The sequence below is a fragment of the Adiantum capillus-veneris genome, chromosome 12 (genome assembly GCF_014529385.1).
Source record: "Adiantum capillus-veneris isolate H3 chromosome 12, ASM1452938v2, whole genome shotgun sequence".
NCBI lineage: Eukaryota > Viridiplantae > Streptophyta > Polypodiopsida > Polypodiales > Pteridaceae > Adiantum > Adiantum capillus-veneris.
In genome coordinates, this window is record NC_140942.1 from 19,167,693 (window position 1) to 19,193,751 (window position 26,059).

General features: G+C 43.5%; 3 protein-coding genes across 4 annotated transcripts in view; 2 read left to right on the forward strand and 1 right to left on the reverse strand.

The window, feature by feature from the left end:
* The window catches only part of LOC147445405 (uncharacterized), a 63,224-nt gene extending 43,974 nt beyond the window's left edge, over positions 1 to 19,250 (reverse strand). Inside the window, exon 1 of one of the 2 annotated variants that reach the window (XM_086524912.1) lies at positions 19,112 to 19,250. The gene's annotated coding sequence lies outside the window, so the exon portion shown is untranslated. The remainder of the gene's footprint in view (positions 1 to 19,111) is intronic. The other variant, XM_086524909.1, reaches the window with a different exon arrangement.
* Positions 12,919 to 13,656, forward strand: LOC147445406 (uncharacterized). The gene has a single exon (XM_086526023.1). It carries the CDS (start codon positions 12,919 to 12,921, stop codon positions 13,654 to 13,656), a length of 738 nt encoding a protein of 245 aa, XP_086382149.1.
* A 2,718-nt stretch (positions 19,251 to 21,968) lies between the features above and the next one.
* On the forward strand, positions 21,969 to 22,818 carry LOC147445407 (uncharacterized). The gene is made up of 2 exons (XM_086524581.1): positions 21,969 to 22,249; positions 22,419 to 22,818. The coding sequence occupies exons 1-2, from the start codon at positions 21,969 to 21,971 to the stop codon at positions 22,459 to 22,461; spliced, it is 324 nt and encodes a 107-aa protein (XP_086380707.1). The 3' UTR covers positions 22,462 to 22,818.
* Positions 22,819 to 26,059: the final 3,241 nt, after the last annotated feature.

Below are 26,059 nucleotides of genomic sequence, written 5' to 3' on the forward strand. Positions count from 1 at the left end.
TGCCAATTCGGGGTACTAGATTTGTTGAAGTCTTACATCTCGAATCAGAAGACTCAATGGAAAAGTATTACCTTTGGTGGAATTTGCCAACAATAACACGATACACTCTTCGACGGAGAAGGCGCCATTTGAGATTATTGAAGGTGCTACGAAGATTCTACCCTTCCTAAGCACAAAAGATAAGAGTTTTGAAGCCAACAAGTACATGCGTGACTTGGACACGACTTTTGCCAAGGTTCGCGAGGCTTTGCGGAAATCTCAAGAACGACAGAAAAGGGCAGCAGATCGCCATCGTCGTGATTTGAAATTGAAGGAGAATGATTGGGTGCTCTTACGTTTCGAGAAGGCATGCCTGAGAAAGAAAAAAGAAAATGAGAGGCTTTTTCCAAAGCTTAGTATGCAATACTATGGACCTTTCCAGATTTCTGAAAAGATAAATGACGTCTCCTTTAGATTGAAGCTGCCCGATACTTGGAGAATTCACAACGCTTTTCATGTGAGTCTCTTGAAGCCGTTTAAAGGCGATGTGCCCGAAGATGGGGAGCCTGATGAGCAACCCGACGTGGAAGAAAACGAGGAGATCCTTGTTCCAGAACAGATATTGGCACATAAAGACAGAAAGATTCAAAGTAAAGAGATAAGGCGGTTCTTGGTTAAATTCAAGAACTATCCTGCATTGGATGCGAAGTGGATGGAGGAGGAGGACCTAGCAGATACTCCTCAGATTGTGAATCTTTACCTTGAAGCATTTGGATTAGCATAGTCTATTCTAATGGAACCTCGAACTCAGCTTGGGCGGAATCTGGTGCAGTGGGTATGCACAAGAGGGGAGTTGCTCCGCTCCTTTGTCAACAAATTGCCTCGATTTTTGATACTAAAGTCACTGATGTCTCTTTTAGTTTCAGGGATACTGTGAGCTGACAATATTCTGTTGTATGACTTTATGAACTGGAATTCCCGATAATATGATACTGATTTCTTCTTGACTTGTTTAAGTGCAGAAACTGATAAACGAAATGACTGCAACATTTTGGTCTGAAAGATCTCGGTAGACATGGTTGCAATAAGGATTAGTCAATCGGGCATCTGTGAGGTCCTGACTGGATCTAGATGCGATTGCCAAATATGTTGCCGATAAATCATGGTCTGAGATCCGAATGAATTTTGAATGTGATTTGTCATGTGATGTCCTGTGATGTCAAGTGATGTCTTGTGATGTCGTGTGATGTGAATGTCAATTGGTACATGTGCTAGATGTGTGTTCCTAGTGCGTCGGTACTAACAATCAGTGTCTGCTAAGACGGTTTATGGCTTTTGTTTGTTTTGCCGGCATAATCGAGGGCGATTACAATTCTTTCAAGAGGGGGGTATGTCACAAACTGGTGACATGGCTGGCCCTTTCAGTGGCTTACACACACACTCCCCAACTGGCGGCATTGTCACGTGGCAGCAGCAATACGGCCTTCCATGATTTGCGATGCCATTTGCGGCAGGATGCTAAAGTGGCTGAGAGTACAGACCTCCGTGATTTACGGGTAGCAGTACGGCAGCCTGCTTTTTGCGCAAGGAAAATCCTATGCAAGCTGAAAAGAGAGAGAGCTTTTAGCTTTGCTTTATTTTTTTACCAAGCAGGTGAGAGGAGTTGCTTTATTTTGAGAATGCTTTTAAAGGGCAGCTTTTGGGACAGCTATTGGGGCTCTGTTTTTGGCATCCCTTGTAAGGAATACGTAAGTGGGAAAGGCTCCCACTCTGCAGAGAAGCTGGACGTAGAGTCTGAGAGTGAGAACCCTCCCACTCCCTTGTTCTTTGAACTCAGATTAATACAAAAGGAAATACCCAAAGGGGCGCCAGTCTTTGGGACCAATATCTCTAGGCACGAAACTCCACCGGGCCGTGTCAAATCAATTGTGAATTGTGAACTGTTTTAAAGTGAATTCCTGTCGTGTCGCGGTAGAATCTTGACTTGGAGTGTCCAAGTCTGTTACAAAAAGACATAACAAGAGTCCCATTTTGCTTGAGAGCTCGCCAATCCTCTTTCAACCGATCAAGGTACTACCGTGGCATAAAGCGATGCTTGAGCTTGACTTGGAAATCGTCCCAACTGTGAGACGATGGTTTGTCATCCGCATGCTCAAGATGTGCGGTCATTTGTACCTCTTGTCAGGCTTGATACCAATTAATGGCATCACCCGATAGATACATCGCAGCAGTCAAAACTTTATTGGTGCTCCTTTTCTTGTTAATAGCAAAGTAAGCATTAAACTGATGCAACCAAGAATAAATACATCCATCTTACCATCATACTTACTGAAAGTCAACTTTTGTGTGACTGGATTGTTGGAGTTGTCGTCTCTACTTGATTACCTTCACGTAAAGTATCCAATCCACTTCTAGTGATGACCATGCACTGAGTATGGGGTACTTGGGGTTCTTGGTACTACTTGCAATCTAGCTTAAGAACACTTTTCTCTTACCCAAGCTCAACTCCTTCCTACGGGTGCACCCCTTGGCAACCTTGCGCCCACACCAAGATTGCTTTTTCCCCACCTCACATCGATTGGCTTGCCACAATGTGCAACACTGCAATATCTCATCTCAATGAGTGGAAAAGAGGAACGAGGGGAGGTTGGACAAGCCCTTCTTTTCTGGGATTCTTCAAAGGTACAAATTAGAGAGATTGGCACGGTCATGGGTTATGTGCAATCTCAAACAAGCAAAAGAAAGGTTCTTTATGGCTTAATGGTGTCACAAAGTGATGACGTGGCTACGGAGAAACCCTAATTTCAGGCTGAAACCCTAAAATCCCTGCAAACCCTAAAAACTGCCAGAAACCCTAATTTGCAGCAAACCCTAAATTCTGGCTGAAACCGTAATTTCTGTCAGCAAACCCTAATTTCTGCCGGGGGGGTTGCCACGTGGCAACAGCAGTACGAATTTCCGTAATTTGCGGCGGAATTTGCGCTGGCAGCTTTCTTGCTTTTTCTACGCCAATAGCAAGAGAAAGAGAGAGAGAGAGAGAGAGAGTAATTTGCTTTTCTTTAGGACTCTCATAGAGAGAGAAAGAGTCGGAGCTTTTGATTTTGAAGCTTTTGGGGCTCTGCTTTTGGGCATCCCTTGTAACCTTTAAATAAGTGGGGAGGGCTTCACTTCTCAGAGTATTTGGACGCACAGTCTGAGAGTGAAACCCTAGCCACTCTCTTGTACTTTGATCTGATTAATATAAAAAGAAATACCGAAAGGGGCGCCAGTCTTTGGGGCCAATATCTCTAAGCACGGAACTCCGTCGGGCCAGTGCAAATCTATTGTGATCTATGAATTGTTTTGAAGTGGTTATTTGGTGCTGTCACGGTCGATTCTTGACTTGGAGTGTCCAAGTCTGTTACAGTGGTATCAGAGCATGGCCGATTTCTCTTCTTCGGGAAATCCGATCCCCGAATTTTTTTTCCGCGGCACCTATGGCTTTAGGCAATGATCAATCAACTCCCTCTGCATCTGGAGATGCGGGCAGGGATCACAATGAAGATTCCGGCACGGACTATGGCCCGCATAGGCCTACTCCGGCGGAGCAACGAGAGATGGAGCGTCGCCAGTTGATCGGCGATCCAACGAAGATGATGCTCAATTTTGCGAAGGACCCAAAATTTGCAAAATATATGAGCGAGACTTCTTTTCAGGAAGTGCATGAGCAGTGGCAGAAAACCACTACACCCACTCTCAAGAAACCTTCTGCTCACAAGAAATATTCAGAGAAGGAATTACAAGAGGTGGTTGATGCACGGATTGCTCAGCTTTTTGACGCGCAAAAGAAAGCCAAAAAGCACGGCAAAAAGCAGAAGAAAAGCACCGACTTCCCGGGATATTTGGGTTGTCAGTCGACTTTTGACAAGGCAAAGAAACAGAAGAAGCGTGCTCGATTTGAAGGAGTACCCAGTTCTTCTTCTTCTTCTTCTTCTTCTGACAGTTCTTCTAGCTCTTCAGATTCGAGCCAAGAAGACAGAAAAGATAAAAAGCGAAGCAAGAAGCAACTCTTCGGAAAGGGCAAGAGAAAGACAAAGAAGGCTAAATCTCGCCTAGAGACTAACAGTTCTACTGAGGACTCGTCTACAGACAGCTCAGATTCCGATGACGGAAACTTTTATGCGAACAAGAAGAATTCTTACAAAGCCAACCAGTATGACTTTCTCGAAGATAAAAGCAAGAAAGTCCGAGAGTTTAAGGAAGGTGGCCACTCGATCAAGTTTGATACTTTTTCAGGATACTCAGATGCTTCGAAGCCTTTGTCTTTTATACAGCAGTTTGACATCGCTTTCGCGGGAGGACGCTATTCAGAGCACTCCAAGATTCGGAGAGCTACCTCTTACCTTAAGGGGAATGCTCGTACTTGGTGGTCCACGCTTCTTTTAAACAAGATTGCGCCAGTTAAATGGCTGAAACTTAAGAAGCTTTTTATTTCTTCTTGGTTGACGCAAGAATATGAACGAGATGTACGAGCTGCTTGGAACCATCTTCGGATGACCAAGAAAGATACAATCAATGCCTATTGTGAAAGATTCTGGAGCTCTTTTCTACCCGCCTGTTCATTCAAGAAGATCTCGTTCAGAGAACACATTGAGCGGTTTACCTTGGGTCTACCTACAGAGATCCGAGATCACTGCTTGGAACAAAAGTCAGCTTCTATTCAGGAGTTGATGAGTCATGCGAAGCGGGGCTTTGCCATTCACTCTGGCAGTCTGACCTACCCCACAGATGAGGCCATGACACAACGAGCCGAACAGGCTTCTGGGAATGAAAGTAGAAAGAAAAAGAGCAACCCAGAGAAAAAGGATGCACGACCCAAGCTTACTCCTAAGGAGAGAGCTCGCTTCATCAGAGAGGGGAAGTGCTTTGGATGCGGGGAACATGGACATATCTCCGTGAAGTGCCCTAAAAAGGCACAGAAAGAACAAAATGATAAAGACGACGACAGGCCTGAGAGTTCGAGAGCAGCTGAGGAACGTGGCAGAAAAGGCAGATAGAAAAGCAGAACTGGTACCACATGGCGTGGGACCTGCACCGAATCTAATGAATGAAAGTACAAACTTTACCGCTTTTGGGGCAAAGTGAAGGATCAGGAAGCTCTTTTGAAGGAGCCAAGGCCAATTTCTTTTCACTTCGAATTGGCGGCTCGATTTGGAACGCCCGACAGACTGACGCCACAGGCGGAGGTAGTTCGACAGGCACCCAAATGGGATGTTGCCATTACACCGAGCATTGGAAAACTTCGTTTGCAATGACAGGGGTGTTGAGTGCACGAGAGTGACGTTCTACTCAGGATCCCTTGGTACCACAAGAACTACGCCATGGTTGACTACCGGGCCGAGAAAGCAACTTTGATAAATGAAGGGCTTAGAGTGGGTTATTAGAGTTTTTGGTGATGCCTTTTGCCTTAACCAATGCTCTTGCGACATTTAAACGGATGATGGACGGGATTTTTCGAGAGTACAGGCTATTCGTTGGCACTTTCTTTGACGATATCATTGTTTTCTCCAAGAATGAGGCAGAACACAGAGATCATCTGCTTCAAGTCTTTCAGGCATTACGAGATCACAAGTTAGTGATTAATGCAAAGAAAAGTGAATTTTTCCTACCAGAGATACACTTTTTGGGACACATTGTGTCAGCAGCAGGAGTGCAAATGGATCCGGCCAAGATAGAGACTATCCATGATTGGCCCGCTTTGAGGAATGTCCATGAAGTTAGAAGCTTCTTGGGACTGTGTTCGTACTACAGGCGGTTCATACGAAAGTTTGCAGAGGTTGCTTCCCCTTTGCATACCTTGACACAGAAAGGAGTACCTTTTTCGTGGGGACCCATAGAGGTGACTACCTTTCTGACATTGAAAGAGAAATTGACTACGGGACCAATTTTCACTTTGCGGGACTTGCAGAAGTCATTTGAAGTATATTGTGATGCTTGTGGTCATAGTCTGGGTGCGGTCTTGATGCAAGAAGACCATGTCATAGCTTACGAGAGCCGTTTGTTCTCTAGGCCGGAGATGACAGCACGGATCTATGAGAAAGAGCTTTTGGCAATTATCCATGCTCTTACTCAGTGGCGGCATTACCTACTTGGAGCAGATTTTACTGTCTTTACAAACCATCAGAGTTTGCGCTACTTCTTGTCACAGAAGCAGCTTTCGGAAAAGCAGATGCGGTGGGCGAACATCTTGTCACAGTTCCACTTCCAGATTGTCCATGTGCAGGGACAGAAGAATGTGGTGGCAAATGCTTTGTCTCGGAAACCATTGGTTCTGGCTATTTCCGCGATACATCATAGGAGCTCGAGGATATGGTCAATCAATATGCCACGGATACAAATTTTGCTGATATTTTCACACGTATACGGGATGGGGAGACAGTAGCTGGATACTCCCTTCGGGAAGGCTGCTTCATGAAAAAGACATATGTTGTGCGTTACACAGCCGTTGAGGGAAAAGGTTACGACTGAATGCCACTGTCCACCTATTACGGGTCACCACGGCATTGCTACCACCATGAAGGGGTAGAGAGATACTTCTTTTGGCCAAGACTCAAGAAGGATGTGGAAGAGTTTGTGCGCAGTTGCTTGGTATGCCAGAAGGTCAAGTTTGACAGGCATAAGGCACGGGGATTGTTACAACCTTTACCCATACCCACCCGCCCCTGGGAAAGTATAGCGATGGATTTCATTTCTGATCTCCCGAGAACACAGAGTGGTCACAATGGTATCTGGACTGTTATTAACAGATTTAGCAAACAGGCTCATTTCATTCCAGTGAAGAAAACAGTCAAGCCGGATCACTTAGCGAGACTGTTTGTGGCCCAGATTTTCAGATTACATGGCATGCCTTAGACGATTGTCTCCGACAGAGACCCCAGATTTACGAGTTTGTTTTGGAAGGCAATTTGGGAGAACATTGGCACGCGGTTGCAGTTTTCGTCATCGTTCCACCCGCAGACTGACGGGCAATCCAAGATTGCCAATTCAGTGGTTCTAGATTTATTGAAGTCTTTTATCTCAAATCAGAAGACTCAATGGGAAAGATATTTACCTTTGGTGGAATTTGCCTACAATAACACGATACACTCTTCGACAGGGAAGGCGCCATTTGAGATTGTTGAAGGTGCTGCGAAGGTTCCACCCTTCCTGAGCACGAAAGATAATATATTGAAGCGGATGAATATTCGCGAGATTTGGATACGGCTTTTGCCAAGGTTCGCGAGACTTTGCAGAAATCTCAAGAACGACAGAAAAAGACTGCGGATCGACATCGTCGCGACTTGAAACTGAAGGAGGATGATTGGGTGCTCTTACGTTTTGAGAAGGCACGCATAAGAAAGAAAAAGGGAAAGGAGAGGCTTTTTCCAAAGCTTAGTATGCAATACTACGGACCTTTCCAGATTACTGAAAAGATAACTGATGTCTCCTTCTGATTGAAACTGCCACATACTTGGAGGATTCACAATGCATTGCATGTGAGTCTCTTGAAACCTGTTAAGGGTGATGTGCCTGATGATGGGGAGCTTGATGAGCAACCCATAGTGGGAGAAAACGAGGAGACCCTTGTTCCTGAACAGATTTTGGCACATACGGATACGAAGAAAGGTAAAGTCCGAAGGCGGTTCTTGGTTAACTTCAAGAACTTTCCTGCATTTGATGCGAAGTGGATGGAGGAGGACCTAGCAAATACTCCTCGGATTGTGAAACTTTACCTCGATGTTTTGGTTCAGCATAGTCTACTCCAAACGGAACCCAGAAATTCAGCTTGGCTGAAGATCTGGTGCAGTGGGATGCACAAGAGGGGAGTTACTCCGCTCCTTTGTCAACAGATGCCTTGATTTTGATACTATAGTCACTGATGTCTCTTTGAGCTTCAAGGATACTGAGAGCTGACAGTATTCTACTGGATGACTTTATGAAATGGAATTCCTGATTATGATACTGATTTGTTCTTGACTTCTTGTGAGTTCAGGAACTGATAGACGAAATGACTGCAGCATTTTGGTCGGATTGATCTCGAATAGACATGGTTGCAATAGGGGTTAGTCAATCGGACATCAATGAGGTCCCGATTGGACCTAGATGTGATTGCTAGCTACATTGCCGATAAATCATGGTCTAAGATCCGAATGAATGTTGATTGTCATGTGATGTCATGTGATGTCGTGTGATGTGACTGTCGATTTGGTACATGTGCTAGATGTGTGTTCCTAGTACGTAGGTACTAACAATCAGTGTCTGCTAAGACGGTTTATGGCTTTTGTCGGTTTTGCAGGGATAATCGCGGTCGATTACAATGCTTTCAAGAGGGGGGTATGTCACAAAGTGATGATGTGGCTACGGAGAAACCCTAATTTCAGGCTGAAACCCTAAAATCCCTGCAAACCCTAAAAACTGCCAGAAACCATAATTTGCAGCAAACCCTAAATTCTGGCTGAAACCGTAATTTCTGTCAGCAAACCCTAATTTCTGCCGGGGGTGCCACGTGGCAGCAGCAGTACGAATTTCCGTAATTTGCGGCGAAATTTGCGCTGGCAGCTTTCTTGCTTTTTCTACGCCAATAGCAAGAGAAAGAGAGAGAGAGAGAGAGAGAGAGAAAAAGTAATTTGCTTTTCTTTGGGACTCTCAGAGAGAGAGAAAGAGTCAGAGCTTTTGATTTTGAAGCTTTTGGGGCTCTGCTTTTGGGCATCCGTTGTAACCTTTAAATAAGTGGGGAGGGCTTCACTTCTCAGAGTATTTGGATGCACAGTCTGAGAGTGAAACCCTAGCCACTCTCTTATACTTTGATCTAATTAATATAAAAAGAAATACCGAAAGGGGCGCCAGTATTTGGGGCCAATATCTCTAAGCACGGAACTCCATCGGGCCAGTGCAAATCTATTGTGATCTATGAATTGTTTTGAAGTGGTTATTTGGTGTTGTCACGGTCGATTCTTGACTTGGAGTGTCCAAGTCTGTTACAAATGGCCCCTAAGACTAGCAATGAAGACGGGAGCGCACACGATGCCCAATGGACTAAGGGTGGGAGTGGCTAATATCTGTAGGCAACAAGTATTAGTCTGGGGCAGGGACATGAACCTTCTTTGATTCTTCTTGGTTCTTTAGGTTCTTTGCTTGAGTGATGACACTAAACATTAAGGTAATGTGAAACGAACCTTCTTTGATTCTTCTTGGTTCTTTAGGTTCTTATGACACTAAACATTAAGGTAATGTGAAACGAAAGTGATTTATAATGACAACTCAGGATGAGTACTCAATGCGTACTCAAGGTTTGTATTACTTCATGAGAAAGATGTGCAATAGACTAGAGAGAGAGAGAAAAGCTGTGAGTGAGGGTTGTGTGTGTGTGTGTGTGTGTGTGTAAGCAAAAACTGCTTGAGGCTTCGCCATTGTTTTATGGCAGGCAGATGGTTCATGTTTTGCCTTGGTAGCCTAGCAAGGACTATCAGAATTTGATTCGTCACTCTTGTCCAGTATGGGTCGAAGTAGTGAATTTTCCTGACTATATGAGAGAGGTTGGCCGCCTCATTGGGTAAAGTAATCTGTCCTCCTCATCCCACTGGGAATAGAAACAGGTTTTGCATTTTGTGGGACACTGATAAACCCACTCCGCCATCTATTGCAATTGAGGTTGAAGATGTTGAAATGGGGGAAACCTATTTTGATTTGAAATGGGGAGTTTTTGCAAGCGCGTGTTTTACATGCCATAAATTTGGACATCTTGCTTCGGAGTGTCCACAGGTGGTTCATAAGCCACCCCCAAATGCTATCCCTCAATTGGACATTGTTCCTGCTTGTTTAGTAACAGAAAAAGCTAAACCTTCAGGATCTGTCGTATCTGATGCTAATTTAAAGTCTGCTCCTCAGCTAGTTGCACAGTCTTCAAAAGCTAAAGACAAGGGGAAAGCTTTGATCGCAGACGCTAAAAAGGCTGATCTTAATGGTTGGCAACAGCCAAAAAAAGTTCTCGCCGAAGACAAAGCCTCTCAAATCTAGAAATCAGAGTGCACGGCTCCTACGCCGGGACAGATTACAGTGGATACGTTTCCAGCTTCTAGACTTTGGACTGATGTTTTGAAAAAAGGGTTGCCTTTGCTGGATGTAGATGACATGGATGTTCTTCATGTTCATGCTCAGCCTGACGAGCATGAGATATGGCTGTTGCTTGATCTTTTATGCAAGGATCTGTACATATGTATATACTCAATGTCTTCTTCACTTAAGTGTGTCTTTTAACATACAAGACCTCTCGCATGTAAATAAACGGAGGCTTTTTTGGGATTACGTCAATACAATGCATCCTCATGTTGTCTGTTTGCAAGAGCACAATCACCATCGTTTGGCTGGTCAGTCTGGATTCTTTGCGGGCTACCATATCTTTTATGCAGGCTCTACAGATTTATCAGGAGTGGTTATGCTAGTCCACCATGAACTGAATCCGCATGTCGCATACAATGATCCTGACGGTAGATGGATGGTTGTCCAATGTATCATAAATGCGGAAATATACGAGTTTGCTGGTGTGTATGCTTCGCAATCCTCTAGAACGCGGGCTCTCTTGTGGAGTTCTTTGAGTACTTATCCCTGGCTCTCAAATGCTTTCATTTGTGGTGATTTCAATAACTCGCCATCTTCTCGAGATAATACTTCTCAGAATTCGCATATGCTTCAGTTTGAGAAACAGAGATGGTCATCTTTACTAGAGGTTTTGCATGCTGAGGAGTTATGGCTTTGTACAAATCCGATCAATTCGGGATTTACATATACGCATAATGCTTCTGCACACTATCGAGCGAGACTAGATCGATGGTATCTTCTCAATGCAAATCAGTACAACTCTTTTGTATGTAAAATGTGGATAGATCATTCGATATGTTTATCAGATCATGCTCCATTATGGTTGGAGATGTTGTTTGATATGTCTCGAACTGAGGATGCTTGTCAAATGCTTGTTTGATACGTCAAATGGTTGTCACGGCTATACATCCTCTTTTCATGCATGCGCATGCTGACATTGAATTTGCATGGCATTCTTTTGTGGTATGTATGCAATCTGTTATTCAGGACTTTGGAATATGGTATCTTGGGGATCAAAGAAGAGCATTGGCTTGGGCAAAACAACATCAGCAATGTATTATGGAGTCGGATTCTGATAGTTTGTCGGTTCAGTCTGTTCAAGAATTGTTATGTGAGGCAAACCATGTAATTTCATGCAATCAAATGCATAAAGTTCACAAATGGCAAGTACGATCTAGAGAAAAGCAGATAGCGGACAAAGGTTGTTCATCCAAACAATTTTTTAAAAGTTTGCATGCTTCGCGACAGAGACACTCCATTTCTCGCATCAAAATTTCAGATGGCTCATGGACCTCTTCGAAACTGCAACTGTCCCAGGAATGCGTTCAGCATTATGCTAGATTGTTTGCTGCTCCTGCCACTTTATCTGCTTCAGAATCTTATGCTAGACTGCAATTTCTAGAAGTTGTTTCCCCGACTATGGATTCTGATGAAGCGAATGCATTGGAACAACCCTTCTCAAATGAAGAGCTGTATCATGCTTTGAAAGCACTAGGGAAGGGGAAAGCTCCAGGATGGGATGGTCTTACTGCTGAATTTTTTCATGCTTTTTGGGATGAACTGAAAGATACTTTATTGCTCATGATAAACAACGCATGGCTGGAACAGCAGCTTCCATCTTTATGGAAACAAGGTTTGTTGAAATTGCTCCCGAAAAAGCATTTGGCTGAAATCTTTGATGACCGGAGACCAATCACTCTTATGCCAGTCGTATACAAACTTGTTGCCAAGATGCTAGTGCACAGAGTAAGGGAGATTCTTCATCGTGGCCTTCATCCTCATCAATATGGGTTCATTCCCAGACGTCATATTATTGATAATATTGCGAATGCTATGATAGCCATTGAATATGCAAAATATTCCTCTCATGATGTACTTGTATTGCAAGTAGACATAGCCAAAGCCTTTGATTCGGTTCGCTAGGATTTTATTTCTCAGATTATGTCTAGATTGGGTTTTGGTCCTAAATGGATTAATGTCATTTACTGGCTGTATTCTGAGGCTACGACTCGTGCTATCATTGCGGACGCGCTCTCTGACCCTTGGGAACTGGGTCGTTCTATTAGGCAAGGTTGTCCGTTGAGTGCTTTGCTTTATGCAATTTCTACTCACCCATTGCTTTTATATGTGGACAAGATGGTTGACGCTAGTTTGTTACATGGAGTGCAAATTCCAGGGAGTCCTTCTTTTCTTCCTCAGGCATATGCGGACAACTCTTTTTTTATGCCTAAAAATGATCGTGCCGATCTTCAAGCTTTGATGAAGATTTTGTCAAATTTTGGGTTGGCAACTGGTTTGCATATCAACTTCAAAGAGTCCATTTTGCTGCCTCTTAATTCTTGCGACTGACACTCTATTTTATGGCCTGGACAACTGCTGTCACCACATGATGTGATACGTCACCTTGGTTCTCCGATTGGTTGGTTCATTACAGCGACACAACAAATGGAATGGGTGATTGCTAAGCTTGCACAGAAACTGAGATATTGGAAATTGTCCACTTGGCCTCTTCATGTACGACTGTGAAGAGTACAATCCATTGTGATGGCACATGTTCAATTCTATTTGCCGTTGCTGTCTTGGACGCATAAAGACATTTCAACCTTTATGTCGCAGGCAATGGAATTGTTATGGAAGACACATCCAAAACGCAAAGCTTTACGCTTGTTGAGAATGCAGTCTACTTGTACACCAAGATCGCATGGTGGGCTTAATATATTGAACATACATTTCCATCTTTTGGCACGTAAAGCCACACTGCTGGCTGATTTTTTCGCGCAAGTACAACCTTGGTCACGCATGCTAGCTACTATGTGCAGTTCTATGAACACAAAGGCATATAGTAATTGGATCACTGATCAATGGGAAGTTGCATTGGGTCGCTTTGAAGGTACCATACCTGGCTGCCCTCACTCTACAAGATTGATACTAGATTGGAAACATGTACTTTCTCAGATTAAGTGGTCCGGGAGATCCTCTTTGAATGGTAACTCATTGCGGAAAGAAAGCCTTCACTGGTCTGCAGTATTTCCTTTTCCCTTGGCAGTTACTCAACCGGTCAAGGCTTACAACTTGATGAAAATGGGTATCAGACGTATTGAGGATGTTGTGGATGAAAATGGTTGTGTGTTATCTTTTCCCCGTGTTTGTCAGAAACTTAATTTGGGCATGCACCATCGGCCAATTTGGAGGGACATATGTGCTTTGCTTGCTCCTCTTATACCTATACCAATACTCAATGAGGAGGATAGGCTTAAAGATTGGGAACTCATTGGTAATTCCCCAGGTTCCAAACCTGTTTCTATGCAGAATTTGACTTCAAGGCAAATTTACAGAGCTATTGTGCCTCCTCCGTGGATACAGTCTCATGGCAATTTGCTTTGGCACATGCATAAGTCAATGCGGTGGTGGAAAATGGTTCTTTCCATCAGTTGGAAAAGCAAGTTGCCATTAAAACAAAGAGTGTTTCTATGGAGATGCATGCTTGGCATATTACCGGTGGGTAAGATTTTGGCTTCTCATCGCATTGCCTCTTCATCTTGCCGAAGATGCTCGAATTGAATGGAATCAGTTCCTCATCTTCTTTGGTTTTGCCCCTACTCTCGGGATTTCTTGCTTGTGCTTTCAAGGCAATTGCGTTCGAGGTTTCCTTCTGTTGCATTTGGGAAACTTTTTTGGGTTTTCGAAAAACTCACACTGCAATTACGTCCGCATGCGATTTTCATGCATTGGGTCAGATTTTGGGCCTTCTCCTCGATCTGGTCCAAAAGAAATGTTACTCTTTTTGAATCTCGACAGTTTCAGCTCTACGCTCACTTTAGAGGCTCTCTACGGCAATCCTTGTTTGACTGCTGTAGACTAAAAGACATAGACGTCACTACTTTGACACTTTTCTATGACTGTTTCTAGTTTGGAAGTTTGCTCCTATATGGAGTGACTTCCGCATTTTCGGTTGTATAGATCTTTATGGTGGGTTTTCCTCGCGTTGAGGCTTCCCACATGTAAATTAATCCAATAGATTTACAAAAAAAAGAGTGTGTGTGTGTGTGTGTGTGTGTGTGTGTGTGTGTGTGTGTGTGTGTGTGAGAGAGAGAGAGGGAGGGAGAGAAGACTAACACAAGATGGGGTCCCAAACCCCCCTCCAAGGGCCCCCTCTCTCTATCGCTAGAGAGGTGTTTGCTTTAGATTGCACGAATGTTAATACAATGGTCCTAGATGTTGAGATATTGACGGGACCTTGCTATGGATGCTTGGATCTACGAAGCTAAAGGCTGAAATTGCAAAACACTAGGGAATCTGAGTCTGGATCTGCAAACCGACGAGGCTGTGGGCTGATCTGCTATTGCCGATGGAGATGACGATGTCAGATATGGCCTGAAATCTGAAAACGCTGGCTGATCTGAAGAGCTAGTGCAAAATCTCGAAATGCTGGCTGAAAACTGGTGCTTGAAGGCTGGACTGCTAACGCTAGGGCTGACCTGGTATTGGCATGCTGATCTGCTGATGTAGGCTGAAATTGCTAGGGCTGAGTGCTCAAGGAAAAAAGCCAGGTGCTTGAAGGTACCGATGCTGGGAAAACGCCATTTAAAGGGTACTTATAGGCTGGCTGCCCGTAAGGTCATGAGGGTACTAACTTATGATCAATAGGTGACCCTGGGGGTGAATTTTATAGTAAATGAAGGCTAGGTCGAGCAGATGTCTGCTGATAAAACCACGAATTGCTACAACAATGCTAATATGTCACTTACTAATTAGTTATTAACTCACTTTGTAAGAGGTGCTTCACATGCAGGGAAACTACCTAGGCTTGAAACTAATACTAGAGTATGGGAAGTTGGAACACTCCCCAGTGCATACCCCTAGCAGACATTGCTCATGTGCAATCAGAGGGTATGCAACTACTCTAAAGTGCCTAGACATGCACTTTCTGCATACAAGTTGACAGGGTGTCAAAACACTTCTTAGGCTGACCTAAACCCTAGCAGTAGGAGTTAGCTTGTCTACATGCACATAGGGTTAGATGTGCACATGACATGTGCACCTTGAGGGCTATGATTTAGGCCATTCTTGTGTGAGATGCGCAAATCCTTTCCTTCCCTCTCTTTTATACTATGGCATGAGCTATGGAGCTACTCTGCATCTTCTTGTGTAGAAGTCTATAAGAGTTTGTCTCCTCCCCTTCATTGTGTATTATTATGTGTGAGTGTGTCTGTGCATTTCAACATCTCTATCTCCATCTCTTCTTTCTTTTTGTGTCAACATCACCCCCTTCTGTCTTTCTTTCCCTTCTCCATCATGGCAAGGTTTATTCATTTTCATGGCCAAGGGTGGAAGCCTTGCTCCCAACATCCCTCTACAAAATGGCCTCCTCGCCATCCAAATACAGTGCAGTGTCATCATCAACCTCCACATAGAGAAGCTCCTCATCAGGAACACGCATATGCAACCCTCTTAGCCCAATCTCTTCAGCCGTGAGATAGCAACTTAGGGCCTCTACAAAGATGAAGAACGAGAAAGGTGCAAGGGAAAGCCTTGTCTAATAGATTAGTGAGAGCAAATCTTGGTCCTCTTCCTCCTGCAATCACCACGTGGTTGTGAGCAGTTAAATGTAATGCTTCCACTCCCCTAATACAAGCCTCAAAGAAGTCCACCCTCAAACATAAGCTTTCTCGAAGTAGAACAAAAATATCATTGGCTCCTCCTTATGCATACAAGCCAAAGTTGTGGCCTCCCAGAGGATGAAAATGTTGTCAAGGATACTATGCTACTTGAAAACCCCAGTCTGCGTGGCATGAATCAAATCCCTAGAAGTGGTAAACTTAGAGCCTTCACAAGGATTTTGTACGTTGAGTTGAGGATCGTAATCGATCTACATTGTCCAATGTCATCTAGTGCCTCTCCCTCCTTGGAGACAAGATAGATCAATCCCACTGGCAAACTATGCAACATCGTACCCCTATTCATCACATGCTGAAAACCACTCCACAAAGCAAGGCCAATCAACTCACTGTACCACAAGAAAAAAGAAATAGCATTAAGGCCATTGCATCCAAGGAGACGCCGTCATGACAAGGCCATCAATGATCAATGCATCCAACAACTCAGTCTCCGAGAAGGGCATCACCAACTTTGCACGCATACCATTGGATACCCTCCGCCAAACATGCACCCATATGTCTGTCCAACAAGCATCATTGCGCTCTGTGGGCTCCTCTACGAAGGTCACTGTAGAGAGCTTGTAGCATCTCTCTAATCCCCCTCCCAGAAAATAGGGCCAAAACTATAACACATATGAAACTGTGCTCATAGCTGGAAACCACTGGCAGGAAAAATACCCTAGACCTAGGGCCACCAAGAGGCACACAAAATAACACAGCCAGAACTATTGGGTGGGGAAACAATGGTGGAAAAAGGCCAAAAATGAGAAAACAACCCCACATAGGCTGCGCACAACCACAAAACAGTCCTCGCTCCCTATGATCAGCCCCTAGGAGATATTGGGGCACTAACAGCCCCGCTAGGACTGGCTAGAGAGGACAAACTCTAACATCTAGGACCATTAATCTAGTTGCGGGGGATTTCCGAAGTGATTGATGGGTCCAAACAGTTGGAGTCTTGTCTATGTGTCACCACATCATCAGTCTACAGTTAGGGTCTTGAGTGTGTGTTGCCACATCATCAATATGTCACAATTTGTCCTACATAGTTAAACCTCTATTCACGTACTCTCCAGTTATCTCTCCAGCATCCGCTAAAATGAGGTGAAGCCCCGTTAGAAATGCCCCTCACTCTCTCATATCTGCAACAGTTTGTCATGAGCAATCTTGTGGAAGACTTTGCTCAACTTTATTGTCCCTAATGCTACACATAGAAGCATGGGGACAAGGGGATGGACCTCTAGGGAAGGGGACACCAGATTGGCATGGTTGGAAGATGGAGGGACATCACGTGACTTCAACGACGGGAATGCATCCTCGAACCAAGAACGGATGTCGAGGATAGATGAGGCGGCCAGCAATCGAGCCTTTACGGTCAACAGTCAAGTCTTGCCCATGCAAAGAAAAGAGTAGCGCTTCTTGAGAAGCTCAAGATTGATGAGGCTGCCAAGGGATTAAGAAGGTCAGCATATTGTCATTGATCCCTCTATCGTGGCAAGACCGCGAGAGCGACCAATGCCAATCGAGATATTCCATGTTTCTTTGTTGCTACCTGTTGTGCAATATCATCCTCCTAGCACATCCTTGTCCAGCAGACCTCCTTCACAATCCTAGTTTGCAGACTCATCCAACAGCACTCTAAAAAATTCTAAGTATCTTGCTTATCTCCCTCGCTCCCTCCCCAATGACTAACATAACCCGTTCATGGTCTGAGAAGGAGCAACCTACGCTGTGATTGTCATGAAGCCTGCCCTGGCCCCTCTTGAGTCTCACCAAGAAAATCGGCCAAAGAGAAGAATCAATATACTTTTAATTGGCACCCCAAGGCGCCAAGCAGATCAAGAGAACTCCAGGCTCTCGTTTTGTCGCACAAAAGCCTCATAATGACATATATCAGTGGACGACAGTGTGATACACAATCTCTCCCAAGGGCAGAGACAAGCTTATTGCCACGCACTGTAGTGTAACTACCTCCCACCCTATCAGATGGGTCCTCTAGCATGTTGAAATCGCCCCCAAGACACTCAGTGCTCAACTACAAGTAAAGCATCAGAAATCAGAATGCAAAACTCAGTCTGAGCACTCGCATAATTAGGACCAGACATTCAACAAGCCAATTATCTCACCCTAATAACGTAGGCCACTACGCCCATCCCAGCCCAATGACAATTCTATCCACAATGGCATGCCACAAGGAATGCTCAGTTTTTGGAGAGTATGGGTGGGATGACTCAAGGCGTGACTCCAAATGATGACCCTACCATTGCGGTACGATGTCTTCTTCCCTTCATCATGTGCTTTGAACACTCTAGGCATGCATGCCCGTCTACGTTCTACCTGATGTAGATGGGCTGGCCAGTGATGTTCTAGAGGTCACAATGCCAATTCTATGTTCTTGTGCATGTTTCCTTCCACATTGTGGGCTTCCTTTATATAATATAATACTTCTTATTTGTCACCCACATCCTCTCTCTGTTTATATTCCAAATCCAATGCATCGAAAGGAGCACAGGGGTGACCTCGCCTATATCTCACACAGGCATGGGAGGAGATGGGATCTACGGTGGGATGATTGAGGACCGTAGATCCCGGGCTTTTGTGGACAATGTAAACTCGGGAAAAATGTAAACTTGGGTACCCGAGTAAATCCAATGCATCGAAAGGAGCACAGGGGTGACCTCGCCTATATCTCACACAGGCATGGGAGGAGATGGGATCTACGGTGGGATGATTGAGGACCGTAGATCCCAGGCTTTTGTGGACAATGTAAACTCGGGAAAAATGTAAACTTGGGTACCCGAGTTTACTTCGCCCCTCCCCCCGCCCCCCGAGATTGAACCCACAACCTAGGGTTTGAGGGCCATGTGACCTATCCACCACGCCCGCGCACATCACCTGTGGAATGTACGTGTTTCCATGGAGTTTTGACATGCAAAAGTATCAAGGCACGCAAAAGTAAACTTGGGTATTTTTGTAAACTCGGGCACCCGAGTTTACAAAAATACTTTTGCGACAAGATCTACGGCGCGCGCCTAATGTCGGGGCCCAAAAGTGATGGGAGCCTTTGATCCCATCTCCCATGCCCGTGTTAGATATAGCTGAGGTAGAGGAGAGACGAATTTCCCCATGCAATTGTAACCCACGTATCAGAGTCACTCCAGGCAAGTACATACCATCCTGAGCACGACAGTGTAGTGCGTGGTGGCGTACTGCCACCAACTGTGGTTATTGGGCTTATCTTTTCAGCATGGATGTAACGCCCCTTCCTGTATGTGTGTGTGTGTGTGTGTGTGTGTGTGTGTGTGGGGGGGGGGGGGGGGGGGGGGGGGTAGGAAGTAAACTGGATGTACGAAACATACCTCGTCAGGTTCCGTGTCGAAGGCGGGCCTGAGTTTTGAACGTTCCTGCTCAGTTTGAAAATTCCTATGTTCACACCATAACGTTACGAGTTCACATTTGTCAACGTATTTGCGTGCATGTGATGCAAAAGTTAGAATAAGTTTCGAGGTGCCAACTTCAAGTGTTTGCAAAAAAATTGGGTTTAGTGTATTCTTAACCGGTTAAAATTACACAATCCCGGCTAGATTTTGAGCTTGCCTTTCCAAAAACCTGCAAAAATTCACAAGTTTTAATGTATATACCAGCAAATGCTTCAAATTTTGACATGAAATTGAGAAAGAGGCTTAAGTGTGCCCTATTTTCTTCAGTTATTAGGAAAAATGTTTTTGGCAAGCTTTAGTGCGAAGAAGAGCATTGTTAAGTCAAAGAGGATATCATCATCAATATCTACTTCTCACTCCAATTCATATTGATGTTCATGCAACATATTAAATAAGTTAATTCAAAATTTAAAATGGCACGCCTTTACAAAGAAACAGACAGAGAATTAAAATATAAAATATAAAAACGAATATAAACTCACAAAAAGACCTCTCTCTCTCTCTCTCTCTCTCTCTCCAAAAGAAACACACACACACACACACACCTCAAGAAGAAAGAACTCATGACTAAGGAGAGGGGACAAGATGTGTACAAGAACTGCTTTGAGGTGAGGGATAACATGATGCAATAATAACAAGAGAAAAAGAACCTAATTGCTTTAGAATCTTATGAATAGCAAAGTCAAAAAGGAAAGATCAATTCCCTCACAATTCCATGATGAGTTTTTAGATGCAAAGGTTGTTGGAGAATCATGTTCTCATGGGTAATTCTCTCATGGATATGCATAGCAGTATCTGAGTTAGGAGATCAAAGTAGATAATGGCATCTTTTAAACTACTCTAATAGATTTTTACTATTTTTTCTCAAGTGCTACTCACACATGTCAACATGTATCCTAGAGTATTCTCTCCTTGTTTGACGAGAGAGAGAGAGAGAGAGAGAGAGAGAGAGAGAGAGAGAGAGAGAGAGATTGAATTATCGTCCGCGGAGGTCAGATATGACCCATGGGACCGAAATCAAAACATTACAAAGGGGTTCTTCTAAACAAGAGGATCATGAGATACATCTTAGTTAAGGACTGAGGGTCCAAAGAGTGTCAAAAGGAAAAGTTAAAATGAACAAAACTAAGAAGGGGAAGGTGACGAGGGAGCCGGTTTGGGAGTTCGAAACTCCTGGATAATGGCTTTACCTCCTTGATAAACTGCCCATTTCCTTGTTGTGAGTGCTTCTCGCATCTTCTGGAGTTCTGCCTTTTTTTGTTTGAGTTGGGCGGCTGTGAGATCTTCTGCAAACCAAATTTTAGTATCCTTGAGAAGCCTTGATTGCTCAAGGAGTTTGATTCGATCCGCCTTGGTCTTGAAAGTGAGGATTGTGTGATTGGTGCGATGCTCATGTGTAAGAAAGGTGATTGTTGTTGGATCCCATTGTACCAAGGGGGTTACTACTTGGATATGGGCAAAGCACTCATGAAACTTGCGATCTCCCTCAATGTTCACATCGGCGGGCTCCCAAGTGACGAGAGAGAGAGAGAGAGAGAGAGAGAGAGAGAGAGAGCCCAAATGACGTTAGTGGCTTCTGGTAGTTATGGTGGATAGAGCAAAGAGGCATTCATAACTTAAGCATAATGAGAATTAACAACTAATTACACAATTACACACTTAATTGGAATGTAGACACAAAGGAAACTTGATTGAAATGAGCTAAAAAAAATGTGTAATTAACAACTAATTACACACTTAATCGAAGCATAAACCAAAAGATAATGTAGACACAAAGTAAACTTGATTGAAATGAGCTTTAAAAATGTGTAATTAACAACTAATTACACACTTAATCGAAGCATGAACCAAGAGATAATGTAGACACAAAGTAAACTTGATTGAAACGAGCTAAAAAAGTGAACATGGTTGCACCTTTAAATGGGACAAGAGTAGGTAGTACAAGTGTATATGAGTCCAAATGATCCCTACAAAGATGGATTCCGTCCTAGAAGAGTGACGGAGAATTTGGCTCCATATATACCTCATTTGGCCTCATCCTCACTTCGATACACCTAGGACTAGGACTTCTTGCCAAGTAAGCTCAAGGTAGACAAGCAAAGATACACACCAAGTAGACTAGGAATAGACCAAAGTCCCCCTATCCTAACAATTGTTCCCTTGGGGTTTGGGCTATGGCAAGTGATACAATGACATAACACACTCCAATACAAGAGCACATAAAGGTAACATCTCCACTCTAGTAGACCATCTCCCATCTATTACATATATTTTGGAGCTTAAACTTTTCAAGCCCAAAGAGCTCATCCATGTGTTAGACAATGAAGTCTTTGAGATTTTGAAACTTTTTGAACTAAAAAAAAGGAATTGAAGTATTCCTGCACCCAAATCTCCCACTGACCTTTGCCTTCGAAATAAAAAACTTTGAATGCATGGTGTCGGTTACTGTGTCACTGAGAGAACCAGGTAGTGCCTGCCCGCCCTCCCCTTTAAGTGCCACGGGGTCATAAGCATGGGATCAACGACGCTCATTCAAAAAGAGGGGGCGCACGCAATCTGGCCCGTCGATCTTTAAAAACTAAACTCGAGATCCCGAGTTTAGTTTTCAGCAGATTGCACCTAATTCAAAAATTGGAGAGGGTCTGTGAATTAGAGAGTTTGTTTATCAAAAGCGGGAACGTGAGCACACAAAGAGGAGCCTCAAGTTGAGAGAGAGAGAGGGAGAGGGAGGGAGGGAGGGAGGGAGAGTCTTCTCAGGTAAAGAAGGAGGGATCCCATGGTACTTACTAGGCGCTCAAACCGCTATGCGAGCACGCTGAAAGAGAATCCTGTGGATGGCTTTCTGCAAAGCAGCAACTCTCCATTGAATCTAGTGGAAGAAATGGAGGAAGACGACTCGCCTACTCTCATGGCGTATAGTAGGCGCTCAAACCGCTATGCAAGCACGGTGAAAGAGGATCCCGAGGATGGATTTCGGCAAAGCAGCAACCTAGTATTGAATCCGGTGCAAGAAATGGAGGAGGATAACTCACCTTCTTCACATATCGATCGCCCCAGGTGTGTGTGTGTGTGTGTGTGTATGTGAGAGAGAGAGAGAGAGAGAAAGAAAGAAAGAGAGAGAGAGAGAGAGAGAGAGAGAGAGAGAGAGAGAGAGGGAGATTGTATCTACAAAATCTCAATGTATCTTTTGGCATTCAAATGTAATTTGTTTTGTTTCTTGGTGTAGATTCCACAACAGCCAAATGCTCATGATTGTGGATGGTATGTGATGAAATGTATGCGCATGCTTATTGAGGGTGGCTTGGTCGGTCGTCCGCCACGTTCTTGGGTAATCCATTATGTTGTTTGTTTTGTATGTAGTTATATGTAGTTGTTTATAGAAGCTTTTGACTACTTGTATTTATGGCAGCTTTCTAGAAAATGGTTTCAACATGAAGATGTGGAGATATTGAAAGAAGATCTTAGAGAATGGTTGGCCCAAGCACTTGGAGAGGTGCCATTGCAAAAGGAATAGACTATAGATTTTTTCTATACATGTAGCTTTTAGACTCGTGTAGTGATGGTATGACTTGCTCTATGTATGCTCTTCAGACACGACTTGGCTAACAACTCTTTGGAGTTAATTTTGATACAAAACCTTAGTATGGTTTATGGTCATGGTTTTCCGTTATGGTTTATGATTATGGTTATGTTTTTTGGTGTGGTCTCTAGTTACGGTTTATGGTCATGGTATCTAGTTATGGTTTATGGTCATGGTTTCTTATGTAGTTTATGATCATGATTCCCGGTTATGTGTTGCCAACTATGGCTGTGGTGAGTGACTCTGGTTATGGTTTACATTTGCGGTATGGTTTTGAGTTACATATCCAGTTATGGTTTGCGTTTTTAGTTATGGTTGTCGGTTATGGTTATGGTGAGTATTTCCGACTCCGCTTATGGATTGCGTTTTTTGTTTTCGTTATGGTTATGGTTTTCAATTATGGTTATGGTAAGTGATTCCGGTTATGATTTACGTTTCCGGTATGATTTTGAGTTACATATCCGGTTAAGGTGTTATGGTTGCCGGTTATGGTTATGGTAAGTGTTTTCGACTCCGATTATGGTTTGCGTTTTCGGTTATGGTTATAGTTTTGACTCCGGTTATGGTTTAAGTTTCCGGTATGGTGTTGAGCTACATATCCGGTTATGGTTTGCGTTTATGGTTATGGTTGTCGGTTATGGTTATGGTAAGTGTTTTCGACTCCGATTATGGTTTGCGTTTCCGGTTATGGTTATGGTTTTGACTCCAGTTATGCTTTACGTTTTCGGTATGGTTTTGAGTTACATATCCGGTTAAGGTTTACGTTTATGGTTATGGTTGGCGGTTATGGTTATGGTAAGTGTTTTCGACTCCGGTTATGGCTTGGGTTTTCGGTTATGGTTATGGTTTTGACTCCGGTTATGGTTTACGTTTCCGGAATGGTTTTGAGTTACATATCCGGTTATGGTTTGCGTTTATGCTTATGGTTGCCGGTTATGGTTATGGTAGGTGTTTTCGACTTCGGTTATGGTTTGCGTTTCCGGTTATGGTTATGGTTTTGACTCCGGTTATGGTTTGCGGTTATGGTTATGGTTATCCGGTTATGGTTTCCGGTTATGATTTTGGTTTCGACTCCGATTATGGTTTGCGTTTCCAGTTATGGTTTTGACTCCGGTTATGGTTGACGTTTCCGGTATGGTTTTGAGTTACATATCCGGTTATGGTTTGCGTTTATGGTTTTCGGTTATGGTTATGATTTCGACTTCGATTATGGTTTGCGTTTATGGTTATGGTAAGTGTTTTCGACTCTGGTTATGGTTTGCGTTTCCGGTTATGGTTATGGTTTTGACTCCGGTTATGGTTTACGTTTCTGGTATGGTTTTGAGTTACATATCCGGTTATGGTTTGCGTTTATGGTTATGGTTGCCGGTTATGGTTATGGTTATGGTTATGGTAAGTGTTTTCGACTCCGATTATGGTTTGCGTTTCCGGTTATGGTTATGGTTTTGACTCCGGTTATGGTTTACGTTTCCAGTATGGTTTTGAGTTACATATCCGGTTATGGTTATGGTTATGGTTGCCGGTTATGGTTATGGTAAGTGTTTTCGACTCCGATTAATGGTTTGCGTTTCCGGTTATGGTTATGGTTTTGACTCCGGTTATGGTTTACGTTTCCGGTATGGTTTTGAGTTACATATCTGGTTATGGATATGGTTGTCGGTTATTATGGTTACCGGTTATGGTTCTGGTTATGGTTACATATCCGGTTATGGTTATGGTTGCCGGTTATAGTTATGGTTTTGACTCCGGTTATGGTTTACGTTTCGGGTATGGTTTTGAGTTACATATCCAGTTATGGTTTGCGTTTATGGTTATGGTTGCCGGTTATGGTTATGGTTATGGTTATGGTTATGGTAAGTGTTTTTGACTCCGGTTATGGTTTGCGTTTCCGGTTATGGTTATGGTTTTGACTCCGGTTATGGTTTACGTTTCCGGTATGGTTTTGAGTTTTGACTCCGGTTATGGTTTGGTTTTATGGTTATGGTTGCCAGTTATGGTTATGGTAAGTGTTTTCGACTCCGGTTATGGTTATGGTTTTGACTCCGGTTATGGTTTACGTTTTCGGTATGGTTTGAATTACGTATCCGGTTATGGTTTGCGTTTATGGGCTTGTTGGACAATACTTTCCCAATCTTCAATGCATGCAATCCGAAGATCGGGAGCTATCTTAAGACAAAGGCAAAGAACATTACCTTCTTTCCTTGCAAGCTTTAAATTATCCTTTATTCTTCTCCATTTCTTTAAATCCACCAAATGGGTACAACTTTGAGATGTTCCAATGTTACACATAGATCTCCTTGCAATTCTTCAATCATAAGGTTGTATGTGTCTTTGTTGAAGTAGAAATAAACATGTGACACGTATGAGAATGGATTAAGAGTACCTCTTTGAAAAGTAGAATGCTAGCTTCAAGACTTTGAAAGGGTCGCAAAGACCCCCGGTGTAACCCATCATCACTTGAGGATTCAATTGATTCATAGTTGGAAGAAGAAGAGGAATAATCACTAGCTTCTTCTCCAAAAAGGGGTTCCATTTTCTGTAGACTCATGCTCCATATCATGCATATAGATTTTGGGTTGCTTGATTAGCCATGAAAAGTAATGTGAATCCAACTCGCCCCGTCATTGCTAAAAACTAATCTCGGGATCCCGAGATTAGAATTACCTCCCGAGTTTAGTTTGGTAGGTGGTGCCGTCATATTTATGATGACATTAACTCCCACTTATGTAACTTTATGGGAAAGATCTTTTTTTTTGGGAGAATAATATCCTTAAAAGTCTATGACATCATTCAAGTCATTAAGAGCGCCGCCATCCGTAATCCCTCTTCCCAAAACTAAACTCAGGAAAAAAACTAAACTCGGGATCCCGAGTTTAGTTTTTAAAGATCAACGAGCCAGATTTCGTGCGCCCTTCTTTTTGAATGAGCGCCATTGATCCCATGCTTTATATGACCCCGTGGCACTTAAAGGGGAGGCCTGCCCACCGTGCCTTGTCTGAGAGAGAGAGAGAGAGAGAGAGAGAGAGAGAGAGAGAGAGAGAGAGAGAGAGAGAGAGAGAGAGAGAGCATGTTGATGTCCACATCTCTGTATGTAACTCTGTGTGTGTGTTTGTGTGTGTGTGTGTGAGAGAGAGAGAGAGAGAGAGGTTGAGAATATAGAGTTGCTCACAGCTTTCGTTCACGCCTACATGAAAGAGTAAGAGAGATAGAGAGAGACAATTTCGCGTATGCTCCAAGATGTGAGAGAGTAAGAGAAAGAGAGACAGCGAGCCAGAGCAGCTCTGTGT